At 35.2% G+C, this 26,078-nt stretch overlaps 1 protein-coding gene across 1 annotated transcript in view; it reads left to right on the plus strand.

The window, feature by feature from the left end:
* Nucleotides 1–4,605: 4,605 nt before the first annotated feature.
* LOC133517718 (uncharacterized) overlaps nt 4,606–26,078 on the plus strand; it is a 39,963-nt gene continuing 18,490 nt past the window's right edge. Inside the window, exons 1-17 of the mRNA XM_061851097.1 lie at nt 4,606–5,006; nt 8,757–8,971; nt 9,108–11,581; nt 11,779–11,904; nt 11,989–12,132; nt 12,442–12,750; nt 16,219–16,362; nt 16,725–16,922; nt 17,427–17,570; nt 18,048–18,266; nt 19,117–19,260; nt 20,621–20,833; nt 21,554–21,697; nt 22,633–22,845; nt 24,103–24,252; nt 25,133–25,315; nt 25,849–25,992. Coding sequence (XP_061707081.1) covers nt 8,809–8,971; nt 9,108–11,581; nt 11,779–11,904; nt 11,989–12,132; nt 12,442–12,750; nt 16,219–16,362; nt 16,725–16,922; nt 17,427–17,570; nt 18,048–18,266; nt 19,117–19,260; nt 20,621–20,833; nt 21,554–21,697; nt 22,633–22,845; nt 24,103–24,252; nt 25,133–25,315; nt 25,849–25,992 — 5,112 coding nt within the window. The 5' untranslated portion in view covers nt 4,606–5,006; nt 8,757–8,808. The remainder of the gene's footprint in view (nt 5,007–8,756; nt 8,972–9,107; nt 11,582–11,778; nt 11,905–11,988; nt 12,133–12,441; nt 12,751–16,218; nt 16,363–16,724; nt 16,923–17,426; nt 17,571–18,047; nt 18,267–19,116; nt 19,261–20,620; nt 20,834–21,553; nt 21,698–22,632; nt 22,846–24,102; nt 24,253–25,132; nt 25,316–25,848; nt 25,993–26,078) is intronic.

Below are 26,078 nucleotides of genomic sequence, written 5' to 3' on the forward strand. Positions count from 1 at the left end.
ATTCTTTGATATACCTATATCCAGGAGAACTGGTGGAACTAGTATAAGAGACTCATATTCATGCTGAAAAATGGGAAGTGATGAAGAGCTAACAGTGGGAGCTGAAATAGATTTAAGTTTTTGAAAACTTTTGATTAAGCAAGGAGGGCTCTTGTGTTTCCAATAGTTGGATGTACTTATTTGAAGTAGAAGGTTAGACAAGATAATCCAGAGTTGGTGATTAGAGAATTGGGAGCAACGGAAAATAAATCTATCACAAAGATATTGGCGTCGTAAATGGAGCGGAGGCTCACAACACTCAACTTGCATAGCATTGATAGGGCTTGATTTCATGGCACCACAAATTATTCTCAAGGCTTTAGATTGAATATGATCTAGTTTTTGGAAGCCAACGACATATCCAGGCTCTAACAAAAATGTCCCATAATCTAAAATGCTTCTTATTAAGGCATTGTACATTAGTTTCATACAAAAAGGATGGGAACCCCACCAAACTCCAGAAACACACCTAAGGATATTAATATTTTTTTCACATTTAGAAACTATGTACTCACAATGTGGGAGGCCTGTTAATTTACTATCTAAAATGACACCAAGGAATTTAGTTTTATCTTTTACTGAAATGGAGTAGTTATCAAATTGCACATTGATTGGAGGAGGAAATAGTTTTCTAGTAAATAAAACTACAACACTTTTAGGAACAGAAAGTTCTAAACCATTAGAATCTAACCATGACCTCAAGAAACATAAGGAACAAGTGACTGATCTACTAGCCTGTTCAAGAGAAAGATTTGATGAATAAAGTAATAAATCATCGGCATACTGTAAGACCCTAACAGTACCATTTAGAGATGACTCTAAATCAGATGTATAGATATTGTATAATAATGGACTTAATACAGACCCTTGTGGTAGACCTCTCCACACTAAACGAGAAATTCTATTGTTGTCATTTATAAGACTGATGGACCGTTCAGATAAAAGGTTTATTACAAAATGACTTAACATTTGTGGAATGCCTAACTTGAAAAGCTTTTCCTGTAACACTGAAACTAATACATTATCATAAGCAGCACTTATATCCAGAAAAGCAGCTACTACTGACTCATTTTTAGAAAATGCCAGTCGTATATCTGCAATTAATATTGACAAACTATCATAAGTAGATCTACCTTTTCGGAATCCAAACTGACTATGAGATAATAAATGGTTCTTTTCAACAAAAAATTCTAGCCTGTTTTTAATTAAGTGTTCAGCTACTTTTGCAAATACTGAGGAAAGGGCAATAGGGCGATAGGAAGAAACATCTGATGCTGGTTTATTGGGTTTTAAAATAGGAATAACTATCTGGGATCTCCATGAATCTGGGACTATACCGGACTGGATAACCGAATTTATTATGCTCAGATAATAAGTAAGTATGCCATCACTGGCATTTACTAAAAATGAGTAAGGCACACCATCTTCACCAGGAGCACTATCTTTTAAATTGCTTAAAACACCTTTTAGTTCCTCCATTTTAAAAGGGCAATTAAAAGTGGAGTCTAAGGAAGGATCATATAAAAAGGTTGCAGGTTGGAACACAAACTCTTCAGGAACAGATGAAGGTGCTAGTCTGTCTATAAATTGTTGTGCAAGATTAGGAGGCAGTGTACGCCTTGAGGGTTCATTGAATGCATGTCTGAACCTTTTGATGTTGTTCCAAACTATGGAAGGTTTTACATTAGGATTGAGAGACGCACAGAATCGTCTCCAACCTTCATATTTCTTCCTACGTAACAATTTTTTAGTATCACGTGCGACCTGCATGTAAGACTCAAAGTTTTCAGTAGTCATAAAATGACGATAAAGTTTTTCAGCCTCCTTTCGTTGTTTAATGGCTTGGGAACAATCCTGATCCCACCAAGGAGGAGAGGGGATTTTATTAATTACAGTATTTTTTACAGGAAATACATCATCAGCTGCTTCTGTAATCACCCGGGCCAAAGCAACCGAGCAACCAACTACGTCAGTATCATCTAAACTAGGCAAAAACAATAATTTCTTCTCTACACAGCATTTAAAGTTTTTCCAGTCAGCATTACATAGATTGTATTTAAGCCTAGGGCTAGGTTTCGGAGATGGTCGTGTAGATGAAGGAAATGAGACTATAATTGGAAAATGATCACTACCAAATGTAGAATCTAGAGTTTGCCAGGTGAAAGAAGATGCCAGTTCAGCAGAGCAAATGGATAGATCAACAGCGCTGGGTGATTCTGTAGGCGCTGTACGGCGAGTTGGAGAGCCAGTATTTAGGACACAAAGATTGTGATCATCTAAGATTTTTAAAACACGATGTCCATTATAGTTGGATACTGAACTGCCCCAAAACTGATGGTGTGAATTGAAATCTCCTAGAATCAACAAGGGCCTAGGTAGAGAGGAAATTATTTGTTCTAATTCATTAAAAATAGAAGATGATTGATGAGGAATATATACAGAGAGGATGCAGATGTTATTTACAATGGCAGCAATAATTGAAAAATCATCACTATGAGATGGGAGATGAAGAGATGAAAATGATTCAGAATTCCTGACGAGTAAAGCTACTCCACCCCACCCGTCAGGACGGTCCTCTCTGAGGCATGAATAGCCAGTAGCTCTTAGAAGAGCTCCAGGCTTGAGCCATGTCTCAGATAGGGCAAAAACACAAGGTTTAAATTTATTTAGTAAATGAATGAAATCATGTTTTTTATTGATTATGCTTCTGCAATTCCATTGTATTATATTGTCCATTGTTTTTAATTGCAAATGTAAGAGAGTCAATCATAGGGGCAACGTGGGACGGTAAAGTAAGGTTTGGCTTGGACAAAAGAGTTCTTAAGGCCTCAATAGACTCAGCGATTACTAGTCGTTCTTCCTTTTCTGTTTCCTGACGTAGAGCACAACCGTTTGCAGGAGAAGGGATGGAGTATTCACTTATTATGGCCCGATGTGCAGCCACATCATAGCCATGGGTAGTCTTTTTAACAGAAGGACGAGGTTTCAACAAAATAGTTTTTCTGCTGCTATGGCTAGGAGGGCGCATATTCGAACTAGGGTTTGTAACTGAATTTTGAGCACTATTATGTGGTAAATTTGATTGTATATGTGGTTGTGACTTAACCATATCAGCAAACGATTTCGATATAGCTGGGTGCAGTTTAACGGCTTCTCCATAGGAGATGCAGTTATTTGCCATACTGACTTTAATTTCTTTTTGCCTTACATGTTCTGGGCATGACCTGTTTGTGGCAAAGTGAAAGCCATTGCATAAACAGCAAATGGCATCCTCCTCCTCCACTGCACAGGTATTTCCAGGATGCATTTCCCCGCACTTGAAACATTTAGGCTTCGAACGACAGTTATTTTTGGTATGTCCAAATTTACAGCATAAAAAGCATTGAATGGTAGGAAAAATGTACAATTCAACGGCAAGAGAGTTGTAGCATGAAAAGACTCGTTTCGGTAATACTTGACCGTCAAATGTCAATACAACTGTCTCTGAGGGTTGCCAGGTAACAGAACCGTTAACCACAACTCTGTGGTTCAAACGTCGTACTTTTAATACTTTTCCACACCCCATGGGCACGGAAATGTTGGAAACTATTTCCTCCTCCGACCACTGTGCTGGAATACCTCGAACCAAGCCCATACGGGTCACAGAAAACGACGGAATGTATGCGGTAAGATTTTCTGATTCAAGACACGTATCAGTAACAAATAAGTTTGCGTCAACGTAATTTGAAAACGACATCGCTATACGTGTCCTACCAATGCGCTTAACACTTCCATTTATAATGTTTCTGAAGCCTTTTTTTAGTAAAAATTTCCCAAAGGACACCGGGTGCAGAGATGATTTTGCATCTGTTTGTTTCATTTGTACGTGCACCGTGAAGGGAGCAACATCGGAAGATGAAAATAAATTCCTGCCAACCTTGGTATTAGAAGAGTCATTTTTTGTATTTAAGTTATCCGAAGAGTTTTTGGTAACCTGAATGTTAGAGTTTGAAGGAGCTTGGGTTTCTTGTATGATGTTCTGACAATCGCACGAATAGTCCCCGCCATTATTTTTCCTTCTTTTTTTATTACATGTTTTGCATCTTTTGTGACTCTTATTTCTTTTCAATTCACTTCTGCTCCCCACAGAAGAGTCCGTGTCCATTGCTGAATCGATAATAACATTACTTCCGACCTGGAGGTTATCACCTCCAGGGTCGGGAGGATCGTCATCCCCCATTACATATATACGAAAAAACTTACCAACTACGACGAAATTACACTAATTATATATACAAATACAACAATATATACAAACTATGTGAAAAATTATATACAAATTACTGATTCCCTGATCTATAATATTAAAATGGAAATTAAATTTACAAGAAACCTAAAACTGGACCGCCGCGTTTCACGTTTCCCGCGCTTTTTCTCTTTGATTTCAATACTTCGATTAACTTCGATGTGGCGGTAGGAATCGTTCCAAAGAAGATAGTCTCGACTTGGTCTCCACCAGACTGGTGATTTGCTGGTGATGAAATGAAATAAAAAAGTGACCAGATGAAATAAAAAAAAAAAAAAAAAAAGAAGTATTCACTTTGATTTCAATAAATTATAGCATATCATAATCCTTTATCTATCTTTATCATCTTGTTCTGTTAAAATTTTAATAATCTACAAACAACTAAAAAAAATCTAATGACGTGCATGCATTTGTGATGTGTACTGGGCGTACTGGCAAAAAAATAAGCATCCAGTATGATAAAAGTCAAATAACAATCCGACTAATTAAAAAAAAATATCCTAACCTATTCTAAGTTCAGAAAATGTTGGGTTTTCTTAAATAACTAATTTAAGAGCGCAGTATATCGCAGAATAACTAAAATATTGTGAAGTTATTTTAACTTATTTACAGATATTGGACATTTCTCAAAATGTAAACATTTTATGCGATTCTCCGATCATTCTGGAAGATTGTAATTCGGGTAAGTCACAATTGATTTATTTTTTGGTATAACATCCTTATTTTACTATTTTTTTAACTTTATTTTGGATGTTTTACAAAAGGTATTGAAAATTTCGGTAGAAATGACATTGGCCCTTTTAGCTCAGTTGTAAAGTGGCCACGTGATTTTAGTTGTGATGATCATGGACCATGGTTCGAATCCTGACGAGGGCTATGCGTACAATGTATTTTTGTTTTTATTTTCTTATATTTTAATTAGAGCCTGTTAGTTGTTTAGACAGTTAAAATTACACACTGAGGTTGAACTGAAAGTATAAAATATATATAATTTTTATATTTTAGTTGAATCTGTCACAACTACGTTAAAATTCCTATATATCTAGATACATACTGAACTATGTTATAAATGTGTGTACCTATGCTGACAAAATTTTGAAATATTTAGGTATTTCATAAGTTTTTTCAGTTGCCACAAAAATATGCATAAGTACATTTTTCACATTTTTATAGTGGAGTCAGAAATGTAAACATGTCTTTGCATGCATTTTGTTACAAATATAATAAATTATTATATACCTAAATTAATTTTAATTACACTTACCAACATTCATTTCATAAAATTTTAAAAATAAAACTAATTTCTCTTTTTCATTACTTACAAATATTTAAGTTTATTAATACTTAAGTTCAAAAATGTCCAAAATGAGTTAAAAACAAATGACCATAAGTTAAAATAATATCAAAAAGTTTGACAACCATTCTGGTCTAGTGGGTAGTGACCCTGCCTATGAAGCCGATGGTTCTGGGTTCAAATCCCGGTAAGGGCATTTCTTAGTGTGATGAGCGAAAATATTTGTTCCTGAGTCTTGGATGTTTTCTATGTATTTAAGTATTAATAATTAATATATATCATTGTCTGTGTACTCACAACACTAGCCTTCTTGAGCTTACTGTGGGGCTTAGTCAATTTGTGTAATAATGTACTATAATATTTATTTATAAAAAAAATAGTTTTGAACTTATAGATAAAGTTATTTTTACTTTTCATCATGTATATTTAGTTATGCTAACTATTTCTTGGCATTATTCTGTTTTGTCAGCCAGGGGACAGCTATAGAATAGTTTGTTAGGATTTTTTTTAACAAATCCCACTGACATGCTAGATGGCTCGTTATGGAAGGGGCATTATATTAGGTATCACGAAAGGGCATGTTCGGTAAAATGAATTGATATACAATCACTGTTTCACAGAGTGACCAAGGAGACATAGCCATGGCAATAAGTGGCAAGAAAAAGTGGCTCCATCCATCTATATTACTATTTTCCTTGTTTAAAAATCTAATTGAATATCACATTGGTATCTAATTAGATTTCATGTGTAAACTTTATTTATATTTAATTTTACCACAGATTTTTTATTATTTTTAAATCCTGGTGTGGGTATACTATTTATTTTCACAGTAACTAATATTCTTTATACCAATATTTTTTTTGTTTTTATTTATTACAGTAAACTGGGACTAGTCAGTTCATTTTTTGGAGTAAAACATCAATTACTCCCTATTTTATATCAGTAATAAATGTTTTATATTTTTAATGTATTAAACACATCTTTCTTCATCATTGTATGTACTACACATGTTTGAATTGTTATGGAATGGTTAACACAGAATGAGTAATAATTTTCTAAAGAGGTGTTCCCAAATACCTTGGGTTGGGGCTTTATTGAAATCGATTGGCCCTGGTTTTGACAGTATTTTGAAGGAACCTTATTTCAGATTTTTGCTCATATTTTGAATATCTGTACAAATATTTTATTTATTTATTTATTTATTAAATTTATTAAATAGCATTATAATTCCTTCGGACATTGGTTATTTTTATTTTTACTCTACGATCAATACTTTAGGAGCTACAACACGGTGTATAAGTTAACAAGAGACAAAAAATAGACGATTTAAGAAAACGTCGTTTTTTCGTAATTGTTCATCATAACTCAATTTTTTTCTTTAGAATAAGCATAGTCACCTGCTGACCAGATATAAAAAACCGGCCAAGAGCATGTTCCAGTTACCCTTTCGTCAACATAGATTCTTTGCAAATACTTCAAAACGGCTAAACCGATCAGGTTTGCTATAGGTTTCCTCGAAAGTCTTTACTAAGCTTTACTTGCACGTTTTTTATTATATTTTTTGGACCCACGATTCAGAAGTTAGGGGAAGTAGAGCGGGAAACATATTCATTTTTCTTTCAGAGCGATTATTTCCGAAAATATTACTTTTATCAAAATGGTTATTGAAGACCCGCTTATGTTTTAAATTACCTATCCAACGACCCCCACACTATAGGGTTGAAGCAAAAAAAAAATCATCCTCACTTTTAGTGTAGGGGGGTCACCCTAAAAAAAAATCTAGTTTTTATTTTACGATTTGTTGGGGTAACTGATTTATACATATATTCTTGATAAATTTTAGCTCTCTAGCATTACCGATCACGGAGAAAAGTCGCGGACGGACAGACAGAAAGACGGACATGGCGAAACTATAAGAGTTCTTAGTTGACTACGAAAACCTAATAAAAATGCCGACAAAATCGTAAAATAAAAGAAAAGTAGAAGAAAAAAAAATAGGGTGGATCCCCCTACAGAAATCAGAAATATTTATTATGTAAACTGTGTAGGTACAAGAATATTATTAATATATAGAAGACTAGGTACATTTTTTTATGAGTATCAGCAGTTTTAGACTTTTCGGGCATACAATTATTTTTATCTTAAACTAAATTTTAATATACATTTAGGTTTATATAGTTATAAAATTCTTTTTAACTTAAGTAAATTAACCTCAGTATGGACAATCAGGGGAAATAATTCGTGTAGTTTTGAAAATTGGTATACTTTATACCTTGTGGTCTCCAGATAAACATACTAAAAGTCCTCGAGGGTGGGGATTGTGCTGAGGGTGTAAGGGGGGGTTGAAGGTACCTTTTTTCAGATATTTGCTCATATCTCGAACATTTTAACGAATAGCATTATAATTACTTCGGACAAAAGTTTCACCATAAAATTTCCTATAATTTAAGTTATGTCTATTTTTACTCTACGATCAATACTTTAGGAGCTGTAGGAGTGTTTAACTTAACAAAGAGAAAAAAATAGACGATTTAAGATAACGTCGCTTTTTCGTAATTGTTCATCATAACTGCTGACCAAATATAAAAAAAATCGGCCAAGAATCGACTCAGTGTAGGGTTCCGTTTCCGTAGTTAAGGACTGGTAACATAGACTTTTTGCAAAAACTCAACAATGGCTAAACCGATCAGGCTCGCTATAGTTTTCCCTGAAAGTCTTTACTAAGCTTTACTTTCACAATTTTTTACATATTTTTTGGACCCACGGTTCAGAAGTTCGGGACTATGTTGACGGACGGGCAACTATGAAACCATACACTGAGCATGGCCCGACATACTCTTGGCTGGTTTTTTTATATTTGGTCAGCGGGTGACTAAGCTTGCTTATTCTAAACAAAAAAAATTAGTTATGATGACCAATTACGAAAAAACGCCTTAGCTCCTAAAGTATTGATCGTAGAGTAAAAATAAACATAATCAAATTTGTTCTGCGTAATTCTAACTGCATGGCGCACAATAAAGAATATTTACTTGCTTACTATCACTATCTAATACTAAATGTTAAATTCAAGTCTATAATTCCTTGTTAGGTACATCATGTGTCCCATTATTATTTTTAATATTTTATAATGGTTTTCAGTTTGCAGTATAAGTTTAGCCCATGATTTGTTATTGGGTAAAATAAAATAAAAATGAATAAAACAAAGGTCACAACGCGCAAAGGCTCAAAAACCAAAACTAAAAAGGAATCTCCAGAAGTATTTGTCTTGCCTCCAAATCTATTGGAAAAGTTGGGCATTAATTTAGGAAACTATGGATCACCAACAGGAAGTATATCCAACTCTCAAATTACAGGCAAGTTTTACCATTACCGTTAGTAATATTACCTTGCAAACAAATTCGGCTAAATTTGTATTTTTGTAAATGGCTACTAGATATTTTTCAAGAAAATGCTTTCCTAAAAGTAATATTTCTATATTATTACTTGCAGATTTAAATGAAAGTTTCAAAGAAAGTGTCCACTGTGAAAATAAATTATCCTTTAAAGAAGATTTCGATTCACATGTCCCCACTTCTGTCATCCAATCATCTTCAGAAATAAAATCAACGTCAATTATAGAAACTGCAGAATTGATGAAAAAGTCAGTTTTTTTGAGTCCAACTTTTATTTCCAACAATACAAGCGTTATCCAAGGAGAAATAGAGATAGTTGGAAATGTTTTAGTAGAAAGCACAGGAGTTAGTGCTGGACTTTTAATTGATGAACATATAATTGAAAAAGCTGACAAAGTGTCCAAAGACATACATAGAGAACATGTTTCTTTGTCTAACGTACAAAAATTTAGTCCAAATTCCTCAACTACTCAGGAGAATAAACAGTGTGATCAGATTTTTAATGCCAATATAAAAACGCATGATCTCGAAATGCAAACACTTATCGATGATCATGCTGATGAGGCCTATTCTTCGGATTGCAGTAGCAGTAATATTGGATGTTCTGTCAAACATGATTTAAGTAAATCCAATGAAAACAAAATTAATATAATTTCAGAGGAAATAATTTATCCATCCCAATTTTACAAATTAAAAAATATATATTCACCAAAAGAAAATACATTTATTCATGTTCCGATAAATACTACGATAAAAAGTCACAATAAAAATAGCGTTCCACAAGACGATTTAATTGTGGATTTAATACCAAATGAAATTGGAAATATTGAACTAGCTGAAATGGCTGGTTTTAATGCATGTGAAATGTTTGAGCAGAATTTAAAAAAAGAAGATGTCTTTTCCAAGGAAGATTTTGTTATGTTACAGAATATGAACAAAATTTCTCAGTGCGATTTTTTGCACGCAACTGAATCAGAGTTCATAATGACCACTCAAAATGAGGTAAACCCTCGACAAACTCTTGAACTATTACCAATGACACAAAAACAAGAAGTGATTATAAAAGACCAAGTGACAATTGATAATACTATAGTCGTGCCGTGTCATACTGATTTTGTGGTCGAAAGTAATTTATTGATAGAGCGGGAAAAATATAGTGCCCATAGAAATACATGTTCTGAGCATGGTGATAATGCAGTAAAAGAATCTTTTGAAGTAAACGCAAGTTTCTTTGAAAATCATAAAAATAATGAAGGTATTTTTACTAAGGCCATATCAAATGAAGATAAATCTGAAATGTTTCTTGATAAACATAATGCAACGTTGCATATTATTGAAGCTGTAAATGAAATTCCAACTTCGTCTGGAAGTCAATACTCTCTAATTAAAGCTTGTTTACAAGGTGAAAGTGCGCCTAATGTTAGGGACACTTGCCAGGAGTCACTTGAGAGTAGGACAGTTGCTAACATATCAGAAAATAATAATGATGAACTACTGAGTATACTGCAAAATGGAGAGGTCGATTTAAAAAATCCTGATAATAATATTTCTTTCACGGATGATAGACAGGTTTCATTTCGTCTATCAATTACGAACAATCTACTTAAAAATGAAGGTAAATGTCAACAGCGGTCTAAATCAACACGGAAAACCTCCGACGAAAATAAAGCGAGCAATCCTATAGAAACTTCACTAAAAAGTAAACACAACCAGGACAAAAATAATGCCCTTCAAGAAAACAAACATCTACAAGAAACATCTACAAAAAGTCCCATTGTATATTTCAAGCATTATAAGAAGCAAGTTTGTGAAAAAAACGAACTTGTTGAAAACAGAAATGAACAAAAAGATAGCGAGAATGCACCTCATGAATGTAAAGATAACGGTTCTCGAGAGATAAATAAACTGGAACTTCACCACATGAATAAAGCTGCTATTCATGAGGACAAAATTAGAGAAATAGCTAAATACTTAAGCGAATTTGCTGACTTAAAAAAGAGACATCATTTTATGGAAAGAAATAAAGTGGTTGGGGGCAACGCAGTGAGTAATAAGAAAAACACAACCTATTCGAAATCGTCCATTCAAGGTGTTGAAAAACCGGGTGGTTCAGGAATAACCGAAAATATTCAAAATTACCTGCCTACTAAAACGTATGAACGTAGGGGTAGACAGGTCTGGAAAAATATTCCTTTGTCCACTTTTAAAGGATCTAACACATCTACCCAGTCTATAGACCTGCCTGATAGTACCACTAATATTTGTAATGAAATAGAAGTATGTCTTTGCCATGATTTTGGCCGATTAATGTCGTATGATGATGCAAACAGCTATGAACATATTCATTTCTGGAATAATGCAAGGATGAATTGTACTCCTGATCTCATATTTAGTATTTATAGTGAAGATGCTACTCCTGTAACCATTGATGATGATATAAAAGACTATCCTATTGATGTTTGCAATGAAATCTCCTATAAATTGTGTTGGAACGAAATTAAATCTATCAATAAAAAGGAAACAAAAAACAATGTTACATCAAGTGTATATATTGAGATGGTAAGGAAAAACGTAAGTATTCGCTTCAATTTTCTTCATTCACATTCCTCCATTTTACGACGAGTTGATACAATTTGTTATATAATTTTGCTACTTTCGCAATACCTTTTGTAAACCTCTCCAGACTCCAGATTATCATATTTTGTGTTAGATTTTATTTATACACGTGGAATACATTTATTCACATAGTTTGTTTAATTCTATTGAAGGAAAATGAAAAGCAGGAAGCTGAAGAGGAACATATATTTGAAAATACAATGCTAACTGTAAATATATTACAAAACTGCGAAGGGGTATCAAATGATACAGATGAACTTTCTGTAAAAACTGGACAGGTTCGTATAACTATTTACATTCTTAGTTGATGTATATAGTCTAAATTCAGTACGTATTATAATTTCAGTTTTTCCATATTTCAGAAGCGTAAACGTTCTGCTGTCGATCCCGATAATTGCGAACTACCAGCGAAAAATAAAAAACATGGAATATCTAAACAGTTACCGCAAACTAAAGAAACACCTGCTTATATTGAGGAGCAACATACTTCAACGAAGTCTGTGCAGGTATTTTTTTGGATATACAGAGACCATTAGGCCTATTAGCCAATCGCATTGAACTACGCATAATAATGAAACAACATTTATTTAGATTCAGACATAGATATGTTACTAGTGACTTGTGTTAAATTTCCGCAAAAAAGGATTATTTTCTTAGTTTTCTCCTTGCACCATTTTACATGTCTCTGTTAAGTTATATTCTTCCAGTCAAGTGACTGGAAGAAAATGCCATTAGACTTAACTCAAGTCCGCTATCTGTAATTTTTTTTATGTTGTGACCGTTTAAATAAATAAAAACCCTTTTTCATGTTTCAGAACATGTCTGTTAAAAACAGCCCTCTAAAAGACCCATCTTGTGGGAGTTCGATACTTTTTGCAACTGGAGAACATGATACAGAGGTATGCATCTCAGCAAATGACACTACGGCTGAGCATTTTGATCCGCCATTAACTTCGATAAATGAGGTCAAAATTTACCATCAACGAAAGACTCAACTGTCAAGAGAGAATGAAAATAAGCCTATCATTTGTGGCGTCTGCCAACTAAGTGTTGAAGGCGATTGGATACAGCACATCTCTTCAAAACATGATTATCTGGCTTGGAAATCAGGAGAACCGTCGTTGGTATGTTAATGCTCATCTCTTTACAAAAATGTTGCTTCATTAGGTATTTATAAATTTTAATTAAAGTGGGCAAAAAATTACTGTTTAATGGTAAGTACCTGGGCGACCGAGCTTTGCTCGGTTATAACTATTTATTGTAATATGGTGATGTATAGGTGATAATCTTAACTACATTTTTTTACTAATTTAAACTTGTCTAAAACAATAAATATATATATATATATATATATATATATATAACTTAAAACAAAAGTTAATCACCGGGCGAGATTCGAACCCGTAACACTCGTTTAGCAGTCCGCGTCTTAACCCGCTGGACCAGACGGACAGTGGCCGGCAACACGAAATTAGCGACCATATTCTGCGTCGAAAGAAAAACGCATGAAAACTCGAAAACACGCGTTTTCCCAAACATAAGACTAATCTAGATCGATTGTTTACCCCCAAAAACCCCCATATACAAATAAGGTATAAGATATATACAAGAATTGCTCGTTTAAAGGTATAAGATAATAATGATTATTATCATTATTTATCGAGGCCTTAAATTTATCCATACCATAATGCCCATAATGCAGTGCCATAATTATTACAGATGTGACCTTGTGTTCTATAAATTATTAGAAATAATTCTTCTTTGAAATTTCAAGGGCGTGAACTTACGAATTATTCCCTGCTGTTACCACCAAGATGTTACCATTGGTAACAACTGGGATTTTTCCCACCTTTTACCATTGGTAACTACTGGGATTTTTTGTTTGGGAAAATAATCCCAGTAGATGCCAGTGGTAACCACAGTGGTTACCAGTGGTAACAAGTTGGCGGTAACAGCTGGGAATAACCCGAACTTATTAACTTATTTTTGCGAGGGTTGCAGTTCTAACCTAACTTAACCCACTTTTATGGTAGCAGTTCGTTTTTTGAAAAAAAGCACTGGTAGTGGTAAGAGCGTGCGACTTGCAATCCGGAGGTCGCGGGTTCAAACCCCAGCTCATACCAATGATTTTTTCGGAACTTATGTACGAAACGGTAGGTATCCAAATGCGAAGGAAATAATATTTTCATTGTATTCTTCTCGATAGGCTTCGTGAAATTACAGCTAAACCTAACTTGATGCCAACGAAAATAAAATCAAAAATTGTTATTTTTATTGTGCGGCTAATGCTTTTTGTAGGACTGTGGGTACATAGCAACGTTTCGTAAGTTATAAGATAAAGGGTCATTCTGTTTATTCATATTACTACAAGCGTAAACGCACCTGCCCGACTAATTTAACCATGCACCTTCAGGTGACGAATAATCTACCCAGTAGTCAGCCAACTTTTTCCCTTTAATATTCCAATATTATAATAGCCGACCATCAGGAATCAAAACTTGCCAAAACAAATAAAGCTAATGAAAATTCAATATACATAGACACATACAATACATACAATCACGCCTATTTCCCGGAGGGGTAGGCAGAGACCACGGATTTCCACTTGCTACTGTTTAGGGTGTCTAGACCAGGCCTTTCTTCAAGATTTCCCCGATTTGATCAGAGAAAGTCTGCCGAGGTCTACCCCTTCCAGCTCCGTCTTCTACAGCTCCATTATGTATTTTGACGACCGGTTTGGCCTAGTGTGTATTGACCCTGCCTACGAAGCTGATGGTCCCGGGTTCAAATCCTGGTAAGGGCATTTGTTCGTGTGATGAGCATGGATATTTGTTCCTGAGTCATGGGTGTTTTCTATGTATTTAAGTATTTATTAATATTTATATATTATATATATCGTTGTCTAAGTACCCTAAACATAAGCCTTATTCAGCTTACGGTGGGACTTAGTAAATTTGTGTAATAATGTCCTATAATATTTATTTATTATTATTATTTATTTATTTATTATACACTCTTTATTAGCCTTCTTCCACTCATTCTTTCCACGTTTCGAATGATTTGAGATGGTATCTCAACATACCTTTTTCAATTCTTGTCACTACATCTTCATTCAGTCAGCACTTTTCCTCTATCACACTGTTCCTGTATTATATCTTGTAATCTCACACCACACACACTTCTCAACGCTCTTGTTTCCACTGCATCCACGTGGCTCTGATGCCCCTTCTGCTATACCTAACTTTCGCTACCATACATAAGTGCGGGCACCAACACCCCTCTATGCACAGACAACCGTGCTTTTTGTGACACCTTCTGGCTGCTCATAAAAGCGTTAAGTGCCCCATCGACACGACACGATTAATTTCCAGCATTTACTCCCTTTCAATGTCTTTATCATGCTTACCGTCTCTAGTAAACAAAGTTCCCAGGTACACAAGCTATTTCACTTGTTCCACTCTTTCTTGACCAATAAAAAATATCACAGTTTGTCATATTTCCCCCTTTCCAAATACCATTACTTTCGTCTTGATTACATTTATTTCATTATTTTCCTTTCAAAAGATCGATGCATTCTAGTTACCATCTGCTGCAACTCTTCACCCGATGATGCTAGCAATACCAGGTCATCTAAAGAAGACATCTGACAAGTAACTCACTCCTTCTCAACCCACATTCATCATTTCTCAAATGATGCAATGCAAACTATTATCCATGAGTAGATACGAACAGCCACGGTGACGCTACACATCCTTGCCTAACACTCTTTTCGATGCTAAGCCACTCGGTGTACTATCCGTTTACTCTCACACAACCACTGGAATAGAGCGGAACAAAATACCTACAATTGAATGAAAGGCTTTTTAAAGGCAACTGAGTGACTGAAAATAAATATTAAATTTAAATCGCAAAAATAATACCCTACTACATTTTTTTCTCTTACGTGTTTGGATGCTTATATGTAGTTATAGTAGTATTGATTCACGCAACGATGCATTTATACTAAAAGTTTTATCTACAAATATTGAATACGTCCATTTTTTGCGTTTCGACTCGTTTTATAAATGTGGGCATCACAGTAGGATGATAAAACTAGTCAATTAAGTAGATTTCTGCAAAATATCATTAGTTTTTGCAATATTTGAAAATAGTTTTTGAATAAAACGATTAAAAAAAACCGATTCCCGGTCATTTTCTTATTTCTTTAAAATATTCGAATTTTATTCGAATATTCGAATATCTCGTCAGAAAAAGTAGAATATTCGAATTCCTGAAGGTTTCGAATATTTGCAATCCCTAGCTGTGCTACAACGGAAAAGACCGCATACATATCTACATCGACGATTTTTGGTACACAGGTAGTACCAAAAATCGTCGAAGGTGATATGTATGTGGCAAAGTAGCTGTTTTTCCGTTGTAGCACATCCACTATACCGTACTACTTAATTGAGACAAAACTGATAAAATGTAATCATAGTAGGTACCTACTGTTCGTTTAATACAGAAAATATTAGTAAACTCTGTTAAAACTGTCTGTCTGTTGTTTTTGAGAGTTAAATATATACGTATAGGCCCCTCTTTAATATTTCCAGGATATCCACGATGAGGTTGCGGTTCGTGAACACTTGAACGAGATCACGAAGACGGGTTGTGGACTCACGTGCGGTAAATGCGGACTCACTATAAAATATGTAAAAGCTTACTTGAGCCACGTGAGAAGATGCTCAGGATCAAAAGTTAGTACCTTCTTATAATAGGTGTAACATTTTTTTTATTTTACCAGGGATTCTACGGCAAGATCTATAACACGCGATCACAGAAAGTGACAGGTGTTATAGAAAAACTTTCAGTAACATCAATAGATGGCGTGGCTCGCGAGTTTTCCTACTATAACACTCGACCTATTAACTTATACGTTCTATTAAGATATTGAAGTCAGTCAGAGTCAGAATCACAATCAGAATAATCTTCAATAAATAAATTCAGGTATCTTTATTTTAACTGTAGGTGTAATAAACAATAAATAACTCTATAACTTAAGTTTACGAGAAACATACATATATTATTTCGTTATTTTTATGAGAAACTTATGTTACAGGCCGAGTGTTCATCTGAACTGAGGTCTAGCGAAGAACAAGTAGAATCTAATGTCAAAATTAAAGAGCCGCCTGCCGACGAACGAGACGGCCTAGTTATATGTGGCGTGTGTGAGGAATCTATGCAGGACTCAGAATGGAACGAACATAGAGCCACTCGACATGACTATCTTGCTTGGAAATGTGGAGAGTTACCTTTGGTAAGCTTATTTTTGTTTGTTTATGAGAACAGAACATCGAACGATGTAAAAGTTGTGGCTACGCCATAATTCATGGGCTAGTAAAGATTCAGACGATGAATTTGAAATAGTGTACCCAACACATTTAAGGAGTTAAACAATGTAGGGAAAATATTGTGAATATTCCGAATACCTATATGTATTTATTGGCCATGTAAATTTGCACATCAACTTTTACTTGTTAATCTATGTATCATTATTTCCTGACTGGCTAAAAATATTTTTTTGGGAAATTAAAATCACCAAACCATCCATTTTTCTGTAAGTTACAAGGCCAATAATGAGCTCACACTGCAAGGCCAATAACTACTTAGTGGGTCAATAGGATAGGTTACAATATTATGATGCAACTAGCTGGCATAATTTTGTCTCCTGGCTGATGGAACAGAATAACGACTGTAAACAGTTAATCCACCTTAATTTTGTTTATTTACTTCAGACATAACGTTAAATTATATTTATCAGGATGTGACGGATGAGGCTGCAGTTAAAGCACACTTATATGAGGTAACGAAGGCGTGTGGCGGACTGACATGCGCTAAATGTGGGCTCACCAGAAAATATGTCAAAGCTTACTTGAGTCATGTTCGAAACTGCACTGGGTTGAGCGTTAGTATAAGATGAACTATTGTATGCAGTAGTGTAGTATTAGCTGGTTAAAAACTTTTTTGCTTCCTTCACTTAAAGTTTAAATTAACATATTCAACATTACATATTCGTTAGTAGTTATTTTTTCTTTGTATATCTTATTATATATATGCTTGCAGTGTTTAAATATTCATCCACTTTTTTTGATGTGTAAAGTTATTATCCTTTGTAGAGGCAGATAGCATGCCGCTTAACTAGTAAGAGTTTCAATAGATGGCGTTGTAACGTTAACGTGCTATACAAAATACATATACAAAAATAAGAGGTCGAAATCTGGCATATACTGATGCTATCTAAGTAACTCAAAATTATCTGACCATGAGACATGCAATATAGCTGCTATAGCGAGCGGAAAATCCGGCGAAAATACCGTTGACGGTCAAATGATTTTGACGCAGTTACAGTGGAAAATTGGTTGAGAAGGAAGTTATTTTTTAGGACTCCCAAAACGATGCCACATACAACGTGTCATCGGAGATAATGCTTAAAGTGGAATATAGTCCTATTAATGAAGAAGCTGATGAAAATGGTGCGGATACGAATACTGGTCCAATAAAATGTGGGGTGTGCGAAGAATTAGTACAGACGGAAGACTGGTATCATCACATAGGTTCACGACATAACTATTTAGCATGGAACCATGAAAATACGCCTTTGGTAAGTAATTTGTTTGGTTGGTTGTACTCTACTACTGTAGGTACTCGAAACGAAACGATCGTCCGATATGTTTACTTTACAGAAACGATAATTGCAAAACTAAGCCAAAATACTAGCTAGATTGTTTTTACTTGCTATGGAGGCAAATTAATTAAAACGTGTGTATATCAAGTTATATTTCTCCTTCTTGCGGAACTGTTCTGAACCAAGCTCACCTTTAACCAATAATTAATAGAATCAGGCGTTACTCTGCGGAAATCCATGCTAATTAAAGCAAGAAACATTACTTTGCTAATCCGCGAGAAAATAACGTATTAGTCAATCAGTGCTAACCCGTTATACTTACTTGCGTATTTTTACATGCAATTAATTTCAGTTGTCGGGTGTCAGACCGTCAACATCTCCAGCATCTCCTGAGGATGCCTCGTAGAGAGGCGAAACACGTGTCGAGTTTTGTATTTTTGGTGGTGGGTTGTTATATTTATTTGCGTATTTATTTTTGCGGTGGGAGGGTGGGAACACTAATTGCATGTAAAAATACGCAAGTAAGTATAACGGGTTAGCACTGATTGACTAACACGTTATTTTCTCGCGGATTAGCAAAGTAATATTTCTTGCTTTAATCACCTTTAACCTCTAGTCGCCCAGAAGCTTCTAAAAAGTCTCCAATACCATTATAATTTGATTCTGGTTTTGACATATCAAATTTGCATTTGTATTGGTAGATATTGACGGTGCTCACAGGATGACGATATAAATCTCTCTTATTATTCCGTTTATTACACCCTCAGTTAATGCTTCGGAAATAAGGGTCAAATATTATCTAATATTTCTAAAAATACCATTTCAGGATGTAAATGATGAGGTGGCAGTTCGAAATCACTTGTACGAGATCACGAAGGCATGTGGCGGCCTCACCTGCTCCAAATGTGGACTAACCAGAAAATATGTTAAAGCCTACTTGAGTCATATTAAGAGCTGCAATGGACTTAACGTAAGTTAAATATATGTCAATCTTTTATTTTCACAAATTAATGTAAGAAGAGGTTTTGAACTTCTTTTTGACAAGTGTCTGAATATGACGTCTTTATGTTAGCACTGTAGGGACTGCGTCCTACATTCGCCCAAGCTTAAATGATATTAAATAAATTAATATTAATTTTAGCTTATCCCGTTATACGCAATGTGCATTTATATAATAGCATGTAACTGTTTATTATGATCGTTATAGGTACAGTCGAGTTCATTAATATGTATACATTTTTTCACCTTATTGCAATGGATTAAGGTGAAGAAATGTATATGACACCGTAAGATTGTACACCCATTAGTTTATAATCTAACGTAGGTTAGGTTAGGTTAGTTTGAAATCTAACTACCGTCAGTTTATAATGTAACTAGCGAGATTATAAACTGACGAGTATTTACAATTTTACGGTGACATATACATATTTATGAACTTGACTGTATGAGCTTGTAAAAGCATCGTATAATCAATATCCTTTCTTTTGTCGGTACTTACGTATTGTTTAAATCTCTTTTATTGTTTGTGTCCGAATATTGTTAACTAAGACAATAAACTCGCTTGTAGCCAGCGTGGGAAACGCTTTTAGGATTGGCATATGCGAAACCTTTGTAGGTTCTGTACCGCTATTCCGATGAACCTGATGCGTACCACCAAAGTTACGGTCTTCGGGATCGCGGGAATTAGGAATCGGTTCATAATCAGACGTCAACTCGACAAGTTGTCTTGTACCCTATATCACAAGTTGAGCTTGATAGCGTATCCGTCCCTACGTGTTCTTTTGGTACCTATTATTTATGGGTGGAGCTTGATTGCTCCTTACTTATTATTGTAATTAATGTTAGTTTAGTTTTCACGTAGTGTTAATATAGATTAATTATTGTTACCGTGTCTGAACTTTTATTTTCAACAACCTTAACACCTTAGTATATATACCAAACCCCACTGTTTAAGCACAAATACGTCAAGTCCTAGGAATAAATAACATGTCTAGGAAGAAATTACCTCCAATTCTATCGCTCGGTTAATAGAATGCGAAAGTGTGCAAACTCAGTGAACGCTCAATAAGCGGTTGCTCAAGTCCAAAAGTATGCGAGCAACCAGATTGCACGCTGCACAGTGTACTGTCCCCGCCCCGCCGAACGCTCCGCTAGAGGCTTAGCTCTCAAGTTGTACAGAAATAGCTGGACTTAAGCTATACTCCATATTTTCACTTCTTAGTGTTGACCAAAACCCGACAGCAGTGACGTTGTTACGAAGTTGATGTTATTTCAGAAATGTATTATTTTGAGTAATGTAATCTAATTATATACCTATATTTAAATTACAGGAGTCACAAAATGACAGTACATATAACGTTTCATTCCATGAAGTGAAGTTAGCTGAAAAGCCAAGTGATACAAAAATCTCATCTAAAATAGCAAATGCGAATGACTTGGTGAAATGCGCGGTGTGTGAAGAATCTATGCAAGAAAAAGACTGGATTAGCCACATAGCCTCACAACACGATTACTTAGCATGGAAAGTTGGAGATACAGCTTTGGTATGTTAAGCCATGTTAATTGTAATGTTGAATGTTATAACTCCTTTTTAACTTAATTACAAAGTGTTTTATTTATTTATGTAAACATTGTTGAACAACTTGGTTACAAAATATATAAACATACAAATGACAGACTTAATGGTTAATGATATTCTCTACCAGTCAACCAAAGCGCTAAATAGAGACATATACAGAATGTAACAAAAATAGTGGGAATCCGTTTAAGGTTATTTTCAGTATCATGTTCAGATTAGGAAAAAAGAGAAAAAAGAAAAATTTTACGCGATTTTTTTTTCTATGGGGCAGGTCGTTCAAATCGGCCAACGCACCATACAAAGGACGATTCTTTTGCTACTGATTTTTTTTTTCTACTTTTTCCTAATCAAAACACGATATTGATTATACCGGGATCCTCACTATTTTTTTTTTACAACTTGTATAAATGTTGCAAATAGAAAATATGAATTAGGAATCATTGCGAACATCAAGACCTTATAAAATATATGGTTTGAAAGGCCCCATTCTCCTCAGAACTGCATGATGGTGGGATCCGTAATAATTCGACAATAATTCCCAAATATTTAAGAACAATTTATTCAATGGTTTAGATTTAGTGTAAGCACACTTTTGTTTTGCTCTCGATTAACATCATGTTCGTTGGCGATCAAATCGACCAGACCCATGGTCCGTATTTTTATCACGTCAATTATGACATTTCAGGATGTGCAAGATGAAACCGCCGTAAAAGATCACTTGTATGCAATCACGAACACATGTGGCGGGCTCACGTGCTCAAAATGCGGACTCACCAGAAAATACGTCAAAGCTTATTTGACTCATTTCAAAAACTGCAGTGAAATTGATGTGAGTACTAAACAGTATTTTAAGATTGGTAGCGCCTTAGCTAAAATTTAGAGCGTTTTTTCCAATGTAATCTTCTTTCTCGCGTTGTCTCGGCATTTTGCCACAGCTCATGGGAGCCTGGGGTCCGCGTGACAACTTATCCCAAGATTTGGCGTAGGCACTAGTTTTTACGAAAGCGACTGTCTCTGACCTTCCAACCCAGAGGGTAAACTAGGCCTTGTAGGGATGTTTTCCTTCACCGAAAAGCGAGTGGTAAATATCAAATGATATTCCGTACATAAGTCCGAAAAAGTACCAGCCGGGGCTTGAACCCGTGACCTCCAGATTGCAAGTCGCACGGTCTTACTGCTAGGCCACCAGCGCTTTTTTTTCCAATGTAATAAATAATATAAAATATATATTTTTAAAACGAAAATGTCCATCGATATAAAATATAAAAAAGCGGCCAAGTGCGAGTCGGACTCGCCCATGAAGGGTTCTGTACCATTTATGACGTATATTCTTTCACTGATATGTGATAATTTAGTTAAATATCAAAAAGTGGCGCTATCCTACCGGGTACAACCTAAAGGTTAAGGCGCCATCGTTCGAAACGATGTCACCATACCTTAAGCCTTTGATCTATTAGATGGCGCCACTTTTCATTATTTAACAAATTTAACACATATCACTGAAAGAATAAGGATCAAAGTCAAATGGCGTTCTAAAAGTTTTAATCATGTGTCGAAAGATGACAGTAAATCTACGTGGCTACAAAGTTTTCTTTGACAATCCACTTCTATTTCAAATTCTCTTTGATTTGACCAAGCTAAGACACGAACTATATTCATGAAATACTCTGTGAAATTATCATTAAAGTCAAATAAAATAACATATAATAATTCCTAAATATATAGAAATAACTGCTATATGCTCAAATTACTCAACTTTTACAGGAATCACAGAATACGACTATTTCCAACACTTCAACCGAGAAGTCTGGTGTGGACTTGGTCGACTTCGCTAACAGTTCTACAAGCAATCACAAACTACAAGAGTCTCTAGTAAAATGCGGTGTTTGCTCACAGGGTGTTCAAGAAACAGAGTGGAATAATCATATAGGCTTTCTTCATAATTATCTGGCTTGGAAATGTGGAGAGGAGACTTTGGTATGTTGTTTTTATAGACAGTAATGAGCTCGTCTATTTAAGGCAATTGAATATCAATAAAATACTCTATTGCGGCGGGGTTGACCGGGATATCCGCATTGTACGCTTTGGCTTTAGACTCTAGTTAGAATTTGAAAAAAAAAACTGACCCTTATAAGAGGTGCTGCCCTTTGTAGTCCGTGTACGTATACTACGTACATGTCGTTTCATGAAAGCTGGTACGAATGGAATGAATGAGGGAATGAAAATATTTGTGTGTATGACATTAACCCATAAAATGGTGGCTCTGACTGTATGTGTACCGATACATGTGTCTCTCATACAATGAAAGTGAATGACGTTTCCAAGGCAGCCCGGAGGACCTCTATACCAATTTGACACCGGACGCGATCGATTGGCTGCGTGGCCTGCTATTACTATAATATATTGCCTACACTGTTACGCCATACGCTTAAATAAATAAAAGTTTCGTTCCATTGGTGCCAGCTTTCGTGAAACGACCTCTAGCATACGTGGCCAATAACGCGGCGTGTGTCGACATGACAGTGTGGATCATCAATGCGTTGTGGCGCCTTTTACAGGCTAATTCGAACATACATTGATATCAGAATGACATCTAACTGATGTCATTCAGTTAATGTGCATTTTGTTTCGGTCGAAAAAAAAAAATTATTTAGCAACTTGCGGTTCAAGTAAATTTGGTTGTACATACTTATATTAAGAGCTGTCCAATGTAAAGTGAACCGTAAACTGGTAATGAATCAATTGCCTCAACCGTACTTGTCCGTGCCTGTTTTTTTTATTATTATGCGTTATAATTTTGGGTCCAGTCCCCGCGAAGTTTACGGGCGGCTGGATCCGTAAGGTCATGTGGGATGTTTTATATCTCTAATGAATGATGTGACACTGGGGTGATGTTGTGTTGTTATGAAAGGTGATGGTGGTAATGAATGTTAAGATGTGAAGATGGGTGGTGTAGATGTGTTTTTTTTAATGTGTTGTTGAACGTTTTTAGACTGTTGATTATGGTCCTGGATAGTTTGCAAAATGAGGTCAAAGTACTTTCTCTGCTAATGAGGTCTTGCCTGGTCCGTGCCTGTATCGGCGCGGGCGAGACGCACAATAACTAAATAACATGATTCATCAAATATCATTTTGATGTCAGTGCACGTTCCAATCGGCCTTTTATTAATTAGTATTCGTTTAAAGTTTATATTAAAGAATTGAATAAATTTTTGAATTTGTTTCGATTGTCAGGATGTGGCCGATGAGGAGAGCGTTCGTAAACACTTGATACGCATCAAAAAGAAGATCGGCAGCCTTACGTGTGCGAAATGCTGCAAAAATATAAAAACTGTAAACAAATACACGAGACACGTTAAGTCATGCGAAGGAATAAGTAGTAGTGTAAGTCTGACATATTTTTGGTACAACGTAATTTGAAGTAGACCTAAGGTTTTTATTTTATCTGAACTGGTTGTTCTATTTGACCTGGCTTCTGTCTTTCTAAGTTAAAATCTTAAGTTATTCTAAAGTTATTTTATTTTAAACTTTTTTGCATATAAAAAAAAGCTATAAATGGTGGATGGCATTCTCTACCAAATAGAAAAATTTCAAGGTGGGTGCAGTGAGAACCGTTTAGAAGCAAAGAAGTATGACAGAACCTATAACTTATCCATGTCATAAGATATAAATATAATATGTGCATATTTATACATATGTGCACGTGCTTAAGTGTTACTAATACGCTGTTTTTTTAAGTCCGTTAATTTCTAAGATGCTTCCTGAGTTTAAATTAAGTCACTTTCTCAAAGAAACCGGTATTCTAATTAACTCCATTTTGGAGATATCGATAATTTATTTTTATCTGATAAGGCCCCTACGAGTATGTACACTTGCCTTAGGTTTACATATTTATTAGTGTTTATCAATTTACACATTTGCTACTAAACGCAAGTACTATCTCGGACGATCGATATTCGAAATGCCTCGCTGTCATAGTTTTCGATTGTTAGGTGGATTTAAATATAATGTCCGAGTTACAACAACGCTATTAATGACTTTTACTGAAAAAAAAAAAAACTATGCCATTCAGTTTCCTTAAATGTATTTAGCCATACCCCGAAGTTAACGGAGTTTAAAAAAAACACCATGTATAATAATTCCTACAGGCCTGTTCTAGAGGTTTACTATGACAGAGCCGGAACTATGCAATGAGTTTAGACTCGTTAGAACCGACTGTGCAAAGAATAACGCAATGTTTGACACTATTTTATTGCTTTACCAGGATTTGAAAGACAGCTCTCTGGATCTAGTGGTAGAGAGACAAGTGCAGGCGCTAACAACACCAGCAGACTCCGCGCTGGTGAAGTGTGGGGTGTGCGGGCAGTACTCGGCGAACGAGGACTGGACGCAACATATAGCCGCCAGTCACGGATATCTGGCTTGGAAAGACGGCGAACCTCCTTTAGTGAGTAATGAATATGCAAATCTTTGCTCTTGTTTACTGTCTCCGTGTTTTATGATCCATGTTTTCATTAGGTTACTCAGGTATAACTATCTTACTATAGTTTGGTAAGAGTTAGTTGTCACTGGAGCGTAAGTAGAGAGTATCATGCTGTGTTTTTCCTACACTTGTAATATTACCCCAAAAATGGGATATAACCGTCAGGTGAGAAGTAAAACTCACTAATTACCACCACAAGTTCATAGCCATAATGAACCATAATACTACTAAAATAAGGTTGATTTATGTTTAATTGTTTTTAGTAATTATTAGTGAGTTCTGCTTGTCACCTGCCGGTATATATAGTTCGTGTCATCCACGATGACGGGCTGATTTGTCAAATCTAATCTTCTTAAAACATGTCATTACGAGTCAAGGCGCCCGTCTTCGTGAATGACACGATCTATAGTTTTTACATTCTACTGCTAATGACAAAATTGATTTGCTACTACATAAAAATATTTTAGTTATATATTTATAATTTTAATAATTTTCAGAATATAAATGATGAAGAGGAAGTACGAGTGCATATGCGTAATATTATTATTGAAATCGGAACTTTGACCTGTCAGAAATGTGATCTGCCGTGCAAATCTGTTAAGTCATACTTACGTCATCTGAAGATTTGCGAGGGCGTAGAGGTTTGTGAAACTTAAAATAAATAATAATATAATAATTTCTTTAGAATCTAGGGCAGCTTGGAGGTTGGGATCCTGTGTTTACAGAG

The sequence above is a fragment of the Cydia pomonella genome, chromosome 5, assembly GCF_033807575.1.
Source record: "Cydia pomonella isolate Wapato2018A chromosome 5, ilCydPomo1, whole genome shotgun sequence".
NCBI lineage: Eukaryota > Metazoa > Arthropoda > Insecta > Lepidoptera > Tortricidae > Cydia > Cydia pomonella.